Here is a 14,210-nt window from a genome sequence, read left to right as displayed (position 1 = left end):
ATATTAATAAAACTAATGAATTTTATTTCATAAGAGACACACACACTTTTTTTTTTTATTACTTACATTTAAACATTTTAAAATTTATTTATTTATTTATTTTTGGCTGTGTTGGGTCTTCGTTTCTGTGCGAGGGCTTTCTCTAGTTGTGGCAAGCGGGGGCCACTCTTCATCACGGTGCGCAGGCCTCTCACCGTCACGGCCTCTCTTGTTGTGGAGCACAGGCTCCAGACGCGCAGGCTCAGTAGTTGTGGCTCACGGGCCCAGTTGCTCCGCGGCATGTGGGATCTTCCCAGACCAGGGCTCGAACCCATGTGCCCTGCATTGGCAGGCAGATTCTCAACCACTGCACCACCAGGGAAGCCCAAGAGACACACACACTTTTATACGAAGCTCTAAAAGTCTTATAATACCACCTAGTTCAAATTAATACTGAAACTTTGTACAGTACACATTTATTTTTGTTCTTTCTTTAGTCTATTAACAGTTTGGGTTTTGTATTTTTATTTTTTGTATTGTCTATTTTTATTTGGAAAAATAAGGATGATTTTTACTTAATGGAGAGAAATGCGGAAGGACTTAATTTAGTGAAACACTGCACAGAAGATATTTTCAATATTTTGTTCTACGTTAGTGATACCAAAATTGTGCAGCTTTTGAAGCTTTATATAATTTTTTATGTAATATAAATCGTATCTCTTCATAATCACAATAAAGACCAGTACTTTGCAGCTCATTTACAAAAGCAACCTGCATCATTTTCACTTGTGGTTTTAAACATAAGCCATGAAGACAGTCATGTATCATGGTTCTCCAGCGTATTGTGTAAGTGATAATCATGTATATACTTCTGTCTTACAACCTCTGTCGTTATTATGGCCTTGGCAACCTGGGCTATTTTTTTACTTAAAAGGTCGCTGCTTGTCACCAGTTTCATCACACACAAGGCCAGGGTTATTTATAATTTGCACTCTTAAAGCTGAGCTGTTGCCTTGCTGTCTGGTGAATCTCTGGAATCATTACAATTATGTGTTCCCTGCGTGTTTCCCTGTATAGATGTTGCTTTGTTGTTGTAGTTGCTGATGCTGTTTTATCTGAAAACATGCCCTTCTCTCTGGGGTTAAACCTGATCTCTTTCTTCATTTCTATCTTTATTTTTGTGATTTTGGACTCTAGATATGTTATTCTATTTCTGCCGTAGGGACGAAAACCACAAAACCACAGTATCTTAAAGTCGGGGCTGTCGGTGGTAAGAGTGTTCCCACAATTTACGTTTTTATGAGATCTTCATTGAAATCATGAATCAGGTTATTTTTGATTCAGGCCAAGTAGAAGACTTGCCAGGACGACCTTCTCTCGTTGTTGCTCTGGACCCGTCATGCACACAATCTTCCTTGAAATCCGTGGCCCAGTCAACTTTCATCCTAAAAATAAGGGTTATTCTTTCCTTTTTTTTTTTTGTTTTGGCCGCATGGGGTCTTTGTTGCTGCACACGGGCTTTCTGGCGTTCTCTAGTTGCAGCGAGCGGGGGCTACTCTTCGTTGAGGTGTGCGGGCTCTAGAGCGCAGACTCAGTAGTTGTGGCGCACGGGCTTTGTTGCTCCACATGTGGGCTCTTCCCCGACCAGGGATCGAACCCGTGTCCCCTGCATTGGCAGGCGGATTCTTAACCACTGTGCCACCAGGGAAGTCCTGGTGATTCTTTCTAATAACCTACTCTTTTGCATGCTCTGAAAAGAGAAAGAGAGGCTGAGGTTTGTATTTCATCAGAGTGAGCAAACAGAATGAAATATCTCAGTTTGCTGATTCCAAACTCATTCCCTCATTCTAAGTCTTCAGATCCCACGATAATTTCATCGCTGGGGTTCATCCAGATCCAACCAGATGTACCACTGATAAACAGTATCAGGAAACACACAGTAGCGGAAGCAAAAGCCCTTCAACTTTTTTTTTTTTTTTCCTCCATCAGAATCAAATTTTCAGGCCTCTGGGAGAAACAACTCTCTACAAGACCTTGCATTTTCTTTTCACAGCTCCACAAGCAGCATGTCACAGAACGGCGTGAGCTTGAAAAGCTGGTTACTAAATCCTGCAGCAGAATGCCAGGTCTTTCAAGACTGTTTGACACATGTGTGTAGCTTAGACTGAGTGTAAAGGAAAGGAAAATGGGGTTCTTTTTGAAGGCGTATTTCCTTGCTTCACTTTCCCCGTCCAGTGGCCCTTCCCCGGGCTCCCCACCGATAACAGATCAGCTCAGTGCTGTTCGGGGCCAGCCTCATCAAGGGTCATGGAAGAAACTGTCTGTCTCCTTAATGTTGTTGATGAACAATTGCTTCATGCTTTGTTTGTGTAAGCAGAGCTCACTCAGCAATGTGTTTTCTTTGCTGAAGGCACCACTGATGTTATTTGAACAGTGTTGTGGAGTGGGTCTCCGAACACACGTTTGTTCCAAGGCATGTGGTTATAAACATCCACTAGTAGAGACTGGGGTATTGTAAAGCCTAATCTCTTCACCCATTATTTTTGTATCGGGATATTTTTAATATGCTCGCTGATGATGCACATATGCTTTGAAATTTTGTCCTGCGTATTGCCTCATCATTGCTTACCAACAAATGGGATATGCTAGCTAGGCAGAAAGGGGACAATAGAGATTGCTTTCTTTCTCTTCGCACGAAAGCCAACCAGAGGAGCCACTCTTTAAGGGACAAACCCACATGTTATCTTACCATGCTCCAAATGAATGCTGAGACTCATATGATTTCAGAAAATGATTATCGAGCCCAAGTCTCTCATTGGCTTTCAACTCTAAAAGAAAATCAATAACTTGTTTATAACAGTCTTCATTCAGAATAAGCCTATTGCACAATGTTGCGTAACACAAAGGGGACAGAGGTTGGCGAGCACTTAAAAGGATTACTTAAGAGTGACTGCCATTGACGCTGTGATCAACCATTGTCGGCTGTTTTGTAAAGTTAGAGGCACCGTTGTCTATTTTGAGTGGAGCTACTTTCAAAAGGCCAGATCTCGAAGGTGAGCTAAACGCTGATGATGAGAAGCTAAAGCATCCACAGGGGCCCAGCATCATATATCACCCAATATCTGGTTTTGGTCAGCGGCAGCAATGAGCAGATGACCTGCTGACCAAAGTATTTAGCCAGAGGATGGAAAATTTCTCTGTAGCGTATAATTAACCTAGGTAAAAATGCCATATCCTCATAGCTAAGGCAAAATGTATTATTTCATAACCAATTCCAGTAGCTGTTAGCTTGCAGATTCATTCTCTTGATAAGTGTTTCTGTTCACATGTGGCTGCCATCCGTGGATTGGAGGACCTGTACGTGGTGAACACTGCCTAGTTTCAACCAATCTTGGTTCAAAATTTAGCGGTCATCCTTTAATAAAAGGGGCATCAGCTACATTGTATCCTACTGCTAGAGTAAAATACATAACTACGGAACAGATTCACCAGCATGGCCAACTTTCAAGTGTGTACCCTTGGACTTTCCCACTGTTGTGAATTATTGTAGCAAATTTGTATATTTTTTGGCATTGACTTCTAGATTTCTGAGCAGCCTTACTCCCCTGTATTTGCTGTATATACAAGGGATGTAAACTAGTGTCTAATGTCAGTATTTACCAAACCTCACTTAGGCAGACTAGAAAGGTGGACGTCTCAATTTTAAACCATTCTAAAGTCGTAATTAAAATTTAGGATGATGGGGTATTTGGGGCTCACGAGATCAATGAGATGCCTCTTGAGAAAATTGCACTTGATTTTTAAGAAATTCACGGAAGTTGCAAATTGTTTCTAAGTCAGTCTATGAGAATGGAAATAGTCACCCGGTCCTGTGATGTTCGTAATTCCTTTCTCGTGACTCGTGTTGCGTTTTCCCCCCACAGCCCAACTCCAGACCGTCGGCGCAGAGCGGCCGGCACTCGGTGTCGGTGGAGGTGCAGATGCAGCGGCAACGGCAGGAGGAGCGCGAGAGCTTCCAGCAGGCCCAGCGCCAGTACAGCTCCCTGCCCCGGTACGAGCACCCCACCCGCACCCCGCGAGTGTCGCCATCCTCCCCGTCCTTGTCCCTTGGGAAATCCCTCCTCCCCAGTGCACTGTCTTCTTCTCCAATAACGAAGAACCGCACATAGATGGTGGGAATCATCGCTTCCTTAGAGGCCACCTTACCATGTGGCAGGGAGACCAGGAGGGAGGTGTTTCAGGAGATGCCCACACCTTCACCGGGCAGCTCCCTCACTGGACCTGAAGTGGCTTGATCCACGAGGACTGGGCTTAGGGGCCAGACCTGGGTTCTGGTACAGCAAGTCCCCTACACATGAACGAGTTCCGTTCTGAGAGCACGTTTGTAAGTCCAGTTTGTTCATAAGTCCAACAAAGTTAGCCTAGGTACCCAACTAACACAATCAGCTACATAGTACTGCATGGTAATAGGTTTAGAATACATTTCACACAAATAATACCTAAAAAACAAAGACAAAAAATAAACATCTTTAATCTTACAGTACAGTACCTTGAAAAGTACAGTAGTACAGTACAACAGCTGGCATGCAGGGGCTGGCATCGAGTGAACAGGCAAGAAGAGTTACGGACTGGAGGAGGGAGAGGAGGTGGGAGGTGGTAGAGCTGAAGGATCGTCAGCAGTAGGAGACGGAGGGCAAGCTGCAATTTCCATCACGCCTGTCGTTGATGGCACAGGTTCTGGTTCCTCGCTGGAACCAGATGCAGGTTCACATCTTTGAAAGTTCGCAACTTGAAGGTTCGTATGTAGGGGACTTACTGTGTTGGTTCTGCAACCTCCCCTGGGGCTGGAGACAGATTCCTCAACTGAGAAATGGAAAGAGAGCTTTTACTTTGCTCAGCTCAGGGGTAACTAGGATAAATGGTATCTTGTAAATCTAGAGTTCTCCAAAAGGATAGGTGCTAAATGCTCCAGGCACCGTATTTAGGGGGGATCAGTGGTCCCAAACCTGCCTCTCTTGCCGTCCTGCCATCCTTGCTTCTGCTCACTGCTGAACCTCGCAGAGTCCCGGGATGTCCGCCTGCCTAGCTGACGGCCGAGCCAGAAGGGTTTCCTTGCCGGGCCCCCCACGTGGAGGCCCCTCTGCCCCAGGGCTTCTCTGCCAAAGGCCTGGAGAGCCCTCAGGTAACGCGCCCTAAGACATTGAAATGATAGCCATTTTCCATCTAAGGATTGTAGATAATGGAAGTGTTTAAAAACATTCAGCTTTCCAAACTTCCCCAAAGAAGTCACTCCTATCATCACAATTCTTACAGGCGTTTGTAAGGAACACAATTTCAAAACTAGGTGACAAAAACATTTTGGGTGGAAAACGGTCTACTTACCATGTTTATATCAAGTAGACCGTTTTGAATTTGGGGGAAAACAGTGCTGGGGTGGGGCAGATTTGACCGACTGATATAGAAGTGATCCTGATTCTAATAAAGGTGAGTCCTTTTAATGTTAAATAATCACCATAACAGCCCTGGGGGACTTCACTGCACTGACCCGGGTCAGCCACGCCCACGTGGGTGTGAGTGCAGCTCTGTACCAGGAGGGGCACTGCCTAGTGTGGGAACTTGATCACTCAGCTGTTCTCTCTCAATCCGTAAAGCTGTGTCTCCTTTGAGTACGGAAGTATCCTTTCTTTTACATAGGAGCGTAACTAACAGTTATTTAGCCCACTCTAGGCAAGAGTCATTGAAGTTTAGGTCTAGACAAGACCTTGGAGAGCACGTCTTGCAAGGAAACAACTCAGAGAAATTAAGGGACTCTCCTCAAGGTCACACGCTAGTATGTAATTCGACCAGAATTCCAACCCCACCCTGCCCAACCCTGACCCTAAACCACTATTTTGTAATGCTCATTGCTACTGAGGGCTTTGGTGCTCACATTTGGAATGTGAGCAGATATGGATATAAAGGTCTCTGTGCTCTGCTGCCCTTAGCACTTGGGGGAAGGCCACCGCCTGAATCACCCCAGAGCGTCAAATGGGCAACACTTCAAGGTACACAAAAAGCTTCTCCTGTGTAAGTGCCCTTCTTGCCGCCTGTCGGCTTGCCTTCCATCAGAAAGATGAGCGTGATGATGGGGGTGACCCGACACGCGTGGTGTGGCCCTGCTGTCCCAGTCACGCAGTGGCCGTTGTGAATCACGGCCCACGCGAATGGTGTTGTCCGCGCAGGGGCTGTGATCTTATCTTATTGGCAACATGTTTGGCTTCTTATATTTTAGTTGTGTTTGAGAGTATTTGTAAGAAATGGAGGAGAGCTCTCATAAAGCGTGTGTAAGAAGAAAGTGAGATGGGAAATGGCCAGGACTAGGGAAGGGGAGGAGGAGGGATAGGGGTGGGAGGGCCTGGTGGGAGGAGAGACTCTGGGACCCCATCCTTGGGAAGAGGACCAGAGAGAGGCAGGTGCACCGGATTTCTCCTGCTCACCTTCCAAAGTCGCTCAGTTCTCCAAACAGATCCTTTCATCCTGGCGCCCCCTCTCCATCTCCACTCCTAACCCTCTCCAGCTCTCCCCTCCTCTGTGCTTCTCTCCCTCCTCTCCCCCTGAAGCACAGGTAGAAGCACCTGTAATTCCATGGACCAGAGGCTTGCTGCTGCTGGGACTATTGCTGTCAGTTAGTGTTTCCCTAAAGAACCAGAACTTTCCCTCTGGTAGTTTATAACTCCCTTACTATTAGCCATTTTATTCTGTGCAGATAGGAGAAAAGTAGAAATCTTAAAACTAAAGAGCTGTGTGAGTTTAGGCGAGTGGGGCTGGCCGGCCTGTACATCACATTCACTTCTTTTAGCGAGTACAGGTGGGGGGGTTAATTTGCATATAACTTATTGTCAGCCCTCCGTATCCATGGTTCCATCCACGACTCCTCTGTATCCATGGATTCAACCAACCACAGACCATGTCGTCCTGAGGTATTTACTCTTGGAAAATATCCATGTATAAGTGGATCCGTGCAGTTGAAACCCATGCAGTTAAAGGGTCAACTGTAATTCCTCAACGTGCATCTCTGAGTGAGGGAATTAGGAATGCGGGGCCTTGCACACAGCTTGGTTCCTTGCAGGGAACCTCGCTCAGCCAGAGGCTGGAGATCGGAGGGCGGCTGTGACCCGCACGAGCTGGAGGCGAAATCCCCGTTTCTGACATGTGATATTCTTCAAAGACACTTGACCTCAGCTCTTCGGATGTGGACAATTAGCGGACTTTGGTCTAAGCAAGTTGCTGTGGCATTTGAGACCAAAATGATTTCACGCGCACACAAAGAGTACAGTTGCAAAGTGGAGCATAAAAGAAAACAAATGGTCGAGACTCTGTATCAGGCGCGCTAGGTGAGGTGGTTTGAATTAGAGGGATGTATACGCACCAGAGGGGTTTGTAAATTCTCACTGTGATTAAGGAAACCTATAGGCAGACTTCAGGTTGCATTGTGAAATGTCAGGAAGAAACACTAGCCAGGTGGTAACATGAGATCGGGGGAAGGGGACACGAGTGGCCACACACTGAATTCTCAATCAGAGGAGGGTTTCTTTTTTATTCCTAAATTAGTTTTCTTTTTTCTGTTTTACTTTCTTTTTTTTAATCCTTTTAAAAATGCCTAGCTTAGTTCCTTAGTATCCAAAAGGCAGCTCTAAATCTGAGTAGTAGCAAAGTATGTTGGGTCATAGTCACTGATAGAAAAGCATATTCAAGATTCTTTGTTGAATGCTTTTCTTTACCTTTCCTCTGCATCTTTCCTCCTGCCATTGGTGGCTTCTTGCTCATCCACCTTGCTTCCCGGCTGTGTCTTCACGCCCTGACTCAGTCTCCGCCACAGGTCCGTTTATTACGTGTCTCGACTGCCTCTCACCTTGTCAGCTGTGGTCTGTCTTTCTTCATCCCTGTGTGTCCTCCTCAGCGCAGTGACTGACGGCTTTCCTCAGGCGCTGGGGCTTTGCTGGGTGTCCTGTACATGACAGTGGTCTTCAGGCATCATCACTAAGCGGCAGTTATTGCTACACCAGGGTCTGTGCTTTGGGTCGACTCAGGCATGAGTCCAGTGAGCGCATTCCAGGACCCAACAAACCTGCGTGTTGACTGTAAAGACATTCATTGGAAGGAATGATGCTTTGTTGCCCCTGTGGTTATTCATGGCCTTTGAGCAATGCTGGGACAGTGGAAAGCTTGCTTCTGTTTCTGACTCTGGGACGTGTTTGTGAGTTGCTTCCCTGAGTGAGGGTTCTCCAGTTAGTCCCTGGTGCCTTTCTCTGCTCCCTGATCTCTACCAACCCTTCAGACAGAGGACAGAAAGCTGATCTTTTTGTTTATTTTTTTCCCTTGGTCAGAAAGATGCCCTCCCAAACCCAGAGCCTAATTATTGGAGGCAAAGTCACTTGAAAGTCACCCAGTAGTGAACCATGTACTATAGGCCACACTTTTGTGAGCATTTTACATCTGTGATTTCATTTATTTCTCCCCAGAACCCTATGAGATTAGAGGTTATGCCTGTTTCACAGATGATGCACCTTGGGCCCAGGGAGGGTAACCCCCCCCAGGCTCACACAGCCACACGCGCAGACTCAGGGCTGGACCTGTGTCCGTGGGACGCCCAGCCTCTCTCGCGCCGTGCTCCGCGCCTGCGCGCCTCATCTTCCAGTGGCGGAAACTCTGTCTGCTGCTTTCTCGTGTTTCTCTACGACCTGCTCATTTCTTGTCCTCTTTAATCAAGAGCTTGTTGCTACGCTAGCTTCCTTTCTGAGGAAGCGTGTGTGTGTGTGCGTGTGTCCATGCGCCCATGTGTATGTACATATCTGTGTGTATGTACTTTCCTCAAGTGTCTTACTTCGAACCTCAGGGAGGTTTTCTTCCTTCTCTCTAAACTGCTTCATTTGAAGAAAATTTTAGCTTCAAGAAATTCTTTCTCCCACATCGTCATAATTTCCATCCTGAACAAACCGTTAGTGAATTCTCAATGTGTTTGAATACACAAAGACTCTGTTTTCCTGGGACTGATTCAAAATGCAACTTCCGGTACGTGGAGCAAAGCCTCCGGCATCATGGAGTTGGAGACGGGGATGGACAGGGCTAGTGGATCCCCGTGGACCAAGGATGAAGAAGCCTATTTCCGGTTATCCTTAAACTGATAACTAACCCGTGAAGGAATCCCACGTTGTCGCTATAACATAAGTAACAAGTTTGTTGTTTTAATTAAAGTTTCATGATTAATGTCAAATCCCTTGGTTTCATGCTGGCACTTTCCATCATTCACTGCTCTGAGCAGATTAATTTATGACTCTTTAAGTGAAGGTAATCAGTGCTTTAGGCAAGTAAACTATTCCATCAAATATAAGTATTCTTGCCTGGGCTGATTGTACACATGGCTCAATTCCCATTAAAAGGATGGATATACTGTAGACTGTTCAGTTAATCAGTCATATCCAGGGAGGATTCTGGACAGTAGTTCATCTTTCTTATTGAAAATACCCTTGACTACATTTTAGGTCATATGGAAAATGGGCAGATTTTATCCCAAACCATGTTGACGGCACTTCTGAATGTTCAGGAACGCAAATGGCTTCATTCCTGTGGGAGACCGAGCGCTGCATAGACCTTATTTTTCCTCTACCAGTCTTTCTGAACACTCTGTCATGTTGTGTGTGTTGATGTGAAAGGCTGAACAATACGTACTGGCACCAAATGATTTTCTTATTGATAAATGGAGCAATATATTTTGTTTTATGGCTCAATTCTCGCTCCTTCTCTTCCATTTTTAAGGCAAAAAAATTAGGGCATGTCTTCCTTCCTGGCACAAAATTGTTTTACTTTATCATAGCCAATCTTATTGTAAATTCATAAAAGCATCTAGAGACTTGATAGTAAATTAAAGATGTTTCAAAACAATAATGTTTCCTGAAAATGATGTGCAACTTTATTGCAGAAGGGATAAGAAGCTGAAATTTCTATAGGACTCTGATTTATTTCCCCATCCTGGGGTGACAGGAAATGGGTTGAGTAGGTTACCCTGGGCTTGGGTAAGGATGCCGTGGGCAGGAAAATAGTGCTTCCTCCGCACACGTCCAGGTTCTGCAATCTTGATGAACATGTATTCCGAAGGGTGTCAGTTGCTGACATATACAACTCAAGAGCCGGGGCTTTAAGGGACTGCCTGTTGCATTTTTTTTTTTTTTTTTTAAGAAATTCACGTTCTTTTATTTATTTATTTATTTATGACTGTGTTGGGTCTTCGTTTCTGTGCGAGGGCTTTCTCTAGTTGTGGCAAGTGGGGACCACTCTTCATCGCGGTGCGCGGGCCTCTCACCATCGCGGCCTCTCTTGTTGCGGAGCACAGGCTCCAGACGCGCAGGCTCAGTAATTGTGGCTCACGGGCCCAGTTGCTCCGTGGCATGTGGGATCCTCCCAGACCAGGGCTCGAACCCGTGTCCCCTGCATTGGCAGGCAGATTCTAAACCACTGCACCACCAGGGAAGCCCTGCCTGTTGCATTTTTAATCATAAAGCAGTCTAGACTTAAATCTTTCATAACTGAACTCAAATCAGAATCCATCACACGTACTTCATATTACTGGCGTCTCTGGCATGATGGTGGTAGCTGTGTAAAATATTTGTTTGGCTTGTTTAGAATTGAATTGTAATGTTCTAAAGCGAGAAATTATTGCTGGTGTAGAAGCTGCCAAATCGCTAATACCCCTGACAGCATTCTGCCAATGAGTCTAAACTGCAGGAGATATTGTCACCCTGAGCAGAACAGATAGCACCACCCAGACACAGATGGGGGACCCTGTTTCTGAGTAGCTGCAGAATCTGTTAGCTGTCTCTCCTGTGTAGCCATTGTTTGTGCAGACTTGTCTCAGACTTGAACTTGCCGGGGACAGTCATGTTTTCATCCTCCCGCCCCTATCACAGTGTCTGGCACGTGACTGGAACCAAATACAATAAGTCCCCTACATTCGAACGAGTTCCGTTCCGAGAGCACGTTCGTAAGTCCAACAAAGTTACCCTAGGTACCCAACTCACACAGTCAGCTGTACAGTACTGTACTGTAATCGTTTTATAATACTTTCCACACAAATAATACATAAAAAGACAAACCAACCCCCAAAGTAAAGAAAACATGTTTAAGCTTACAGTACAGTACTTGGAAAAGTACAGCAGTACCAGCAACATCACTGCTGCTTTTACGCTTGCTTCCGGACATCCTGGGCTTGAAATGAAGACACTGTACTACTGTACTCTACACGGTACTGTACAGTAAAGTACACAAAAGCACAACCATTTGTAGAGGAGGCACGCACGTGACAATGTACGCCAGACACGTGAAGTAACTTTCTGTGATTGGACATGCGAACGCACGTTCGCATGTTTGAAAGTTCACAACTTGAAGGTTCGTATGTATGGGACTTACTGTAATGTTTGTTGGGATATAGAAATGCTATTTCGGCTCAGCCCTGCCCCCTCACTCCTTCCTTCCTTCCATCTCTCTCCCTCCCCTTTACCCAACCCTCACACTCACCTTTGGGCTTTGCTTTCTAGGCAGAGCAGGAAAAATGCCAGCTCCGTCTCCCAGGATTCTTGGGAGCAGAACTACTCCCCTGGGGAAGGCTTCCAGAGTGCCAAGGAGAACCCCAGGTATTCCAGCTACCAAGGCTCCCGGAACGGCTACCTGGGCGGGCACGGCTTCAACGCCAGGGTCATGCTGGAGACCCAGGAGCTCCTCCGCCAGGAGCAGAGGCGGAAAGAGCAGCAGGTGAAGAAGCAGCCCCCTCCCCCCGAGGGGCTCAGCAACTATGACTCATATAAAAAAGTCCAGGACCCCAGTCACGTCCCTGCCAAGGGGCCCTTCCGGCAGGACGTGCCCCCGTCCCCTTCTCAGGTCGCCAGGCTCAGCAGGCTCCAGACTCCTGAGAAAGGGAGGCCCTTCTACTCCTGAGCAGCAGGAGGGCAGACGCTTCGTGTCATGCAATAAAGGACATTTTCCTGTGAAGACTTGTATTTCGGGAGTTTTTTTGAAACCTCGGTGGTAGTATGGAATATTTCTGTTGCTGGTATTAGTGCCTTTAAGCAGTGTGGGCAATTCGATGGAAGGCCTTAAATGTCTTTGCCACTGTGTCCCAAGTGTCTGTTTCATGGAAGGATTTCCCGCCATCTGACAATCACCTGTTCGAGGCATCATACGCTCTGCATCTCTCAGGTACTGGGAATCTGGCCCAGCCCGGGAGACGTCGTGGCTTCGTGTTACCGCCCCGTACAGCTTGTGGCAACAGATTACCCTGAAGTCAAGGGTGACGTTGATCCCTCTTGTTTCCCTTTAAGTTTCTTAGGTGAGGTGACATCTCCATCTCTGGTGGATGAAAGTGGGTGACATACACCAGTAATTGGGACTACCGTGGTACTTCCCGGCACAGTCATTTTTAATCCTTTGTAACCACTATGGTTTCCCTTTTCTTTCTCAGCTCCTTGCAACAAGAAAGTTCCTTCACCTAAAAGAAGCTAAGCCATATTCCAACACTGTCTGTTTATCAGGGGGGGTCCTTTTGTAACTGCCTTATAACTCAGTGTTACCAATAAAGTGATTATTGTGTCGCATGTATAAATACCCTTGCTCAGTCCTGATCCTCGCACGTGTCTTGAGTCACCATGGCTCTGCGTGGGGAACGGGGGAGACAGGCGTCAGCCCTGGTGGGGCAGAGGGGCCGCCCACCCGCCGGCCCAGTGTGTGTCATGACACGGTGGGTGGTAGCTAAGGAAAGAAAGAATTCTCCCAGGATGAGCGTCTGGCCCAGTACATCCCAGCCATTCTTTTTAAATTAGTTTTTGTTTGATGAGTTGGCAGGAAGGGCATAGCATGGAACAAGGATCAGTCAGACACTCATTTTGGGATTCCAGAACCTCACCTGCTTTCTCCAGTTTTGAAAGTCGGTTGCGATGGATGGTTGTCTATTCATCCACCTGTTGTCTCTCTGCCTGGTGATGTCATCCAGGTTTCTAGATAATTCTGCCATGAAATAGAAAAGGTAAATAAGAAGAAAGCTGTTCCACATCCCACAGAACATTCTGGTGTCCCCAAACAGGGAGAACAAAAGATTGCCCTGGTGTCAATATGTTAATGTACGTGCGGGTCATGAGGACCTGGGTTACTCCCGTGTTCCCATCTTCTCATTTGTTGGTCTGAACATCCTGTTGTAAACCGTGGCTGGATTGCTAAAGTGCCTGCAAATCCTGACGTGAAAAAAGCTTGAGATGAAAGCTCAGCATACTGTGTGTTAACAAAAAAGAAAAAAAAAAGACATGTACTGATATGCCTATTTTTTATTTTTACTGGCACATTGTATTTTTGTGTCCACTTCTTTTTAGAAAATATGTGAGGGGTTCATCCCCATACCTGCGTCTCTTTTGCATTTCTGTGTAATGGTTCTGTTTGTTCACGGAGCATAGCGATGTGACCAGTGTAAGCGTGGTGACCTCCGACGACAGTTGCTGTCCCTCACAGCCTCCGCTGTGCTGTGAGAAACAGCTTTCCCTGTACATATGAGACTTCTAATAAAAGGCATATTTCTTCCTGTTCTCTGTGTGTCTGTAGTATTCCTGTGAAAACTCTCCTAGCTGGGTTTTTTTTAAAGTCTACTAGCAGAAGTAATTTTTTTTCCCATATTTAGAGAAAGTTGGAAGTTTCCTCATCTCTGTCTGTGCAAACATGGAAGTGGGTGATTGATTGTTTATTTGAACACCTGAGGAGAGAGGGGACAGGGAAGAGAGAAAGACCCAATTAATGAGTCCACTGGAAGGCCCAGGCTGCCCAGAGTAGCCGGGAAATTCAGAATGGAAAGAACCGATAAACTAGAATAAATAAAAGAATAATTATACAGAGAGCGATGTAATATTTCCGTTGTTGCCCTCTGCACTATGGACCATTTCAACAAGGCGAATGTTCTGCTTGAGTCCTAACCATGTGTACCTCGATCCCAGAGAGAAGTCCAAATTCAAGCTGACTTCCAAACTAGCCTGGTTCTTACTTCCCGGATGACACAATGAGGCTTTGCTCCTTCTTCCAGAGGGACACTCGTTAATATTTGTATGGTGCTTTGAAGGCACAAAGGGCACTAGGTCCCTGGGTGGGCCTTGTGCACCATTATGGTCGTGGTCACCACCCAAAGGGCAGGCTTTGCAAAGACCTGTCCAAAATGCCCTCCCATG

The 14,210-nt window shown here is 46.1% G+C and overlaps 1 protein-coding gene across 16 annotated transcripts in view; it reads left to right on the top strand.

The window, feature by feature from the left end:
- Positions 1-13,580, top strand: part of PARD3 (par-3 family cell polarity regulator) — a 635,042-nt gene extending 621,462 nt beyond the window's left edge. For all 16 annotated transcript variants that reach the window (XM_057542617.1, XM_057542614.1, XM_057542615.1 and 13 more), the window contains 2 exons: positions 3,903-4,030; positions 11,550-13,580. In XM_057542617.1, the coding sequence (XP_057398600.1) occupies positions 3,903-4,030; positions 11,550-11,946 (525 nt within the window). In that variant the 3' untranslated portion in view covers positions 11,947-13,580. The remainder of the gene's footprint in view (positions 1-3,902; positions 4,031-11,549) is intronic.
- The last annotated feature ends 630 nt before the right edge of the window (positions 13,581-14,210 follow it).

The sequence above is a fragment of the Balaenoptera acutorostrata genome, chromosome 3 (genome assembly GCF_949987535.1).
Source record: "Balaenoptera acutorostrata chromosome 3, mBalAcu1.1, whole genome shotgun sequence".
Taxonomy (NCBI): Eukaryota; Metazoa; Chordata; class Mammalia; order Artiodactyla; family Balaenopteridae; genus Balaenoptera; species Balaenoptera acutorostrata.
This window is presented reverse-complemented; position numbering and strand designations above follow the sequence as displayed.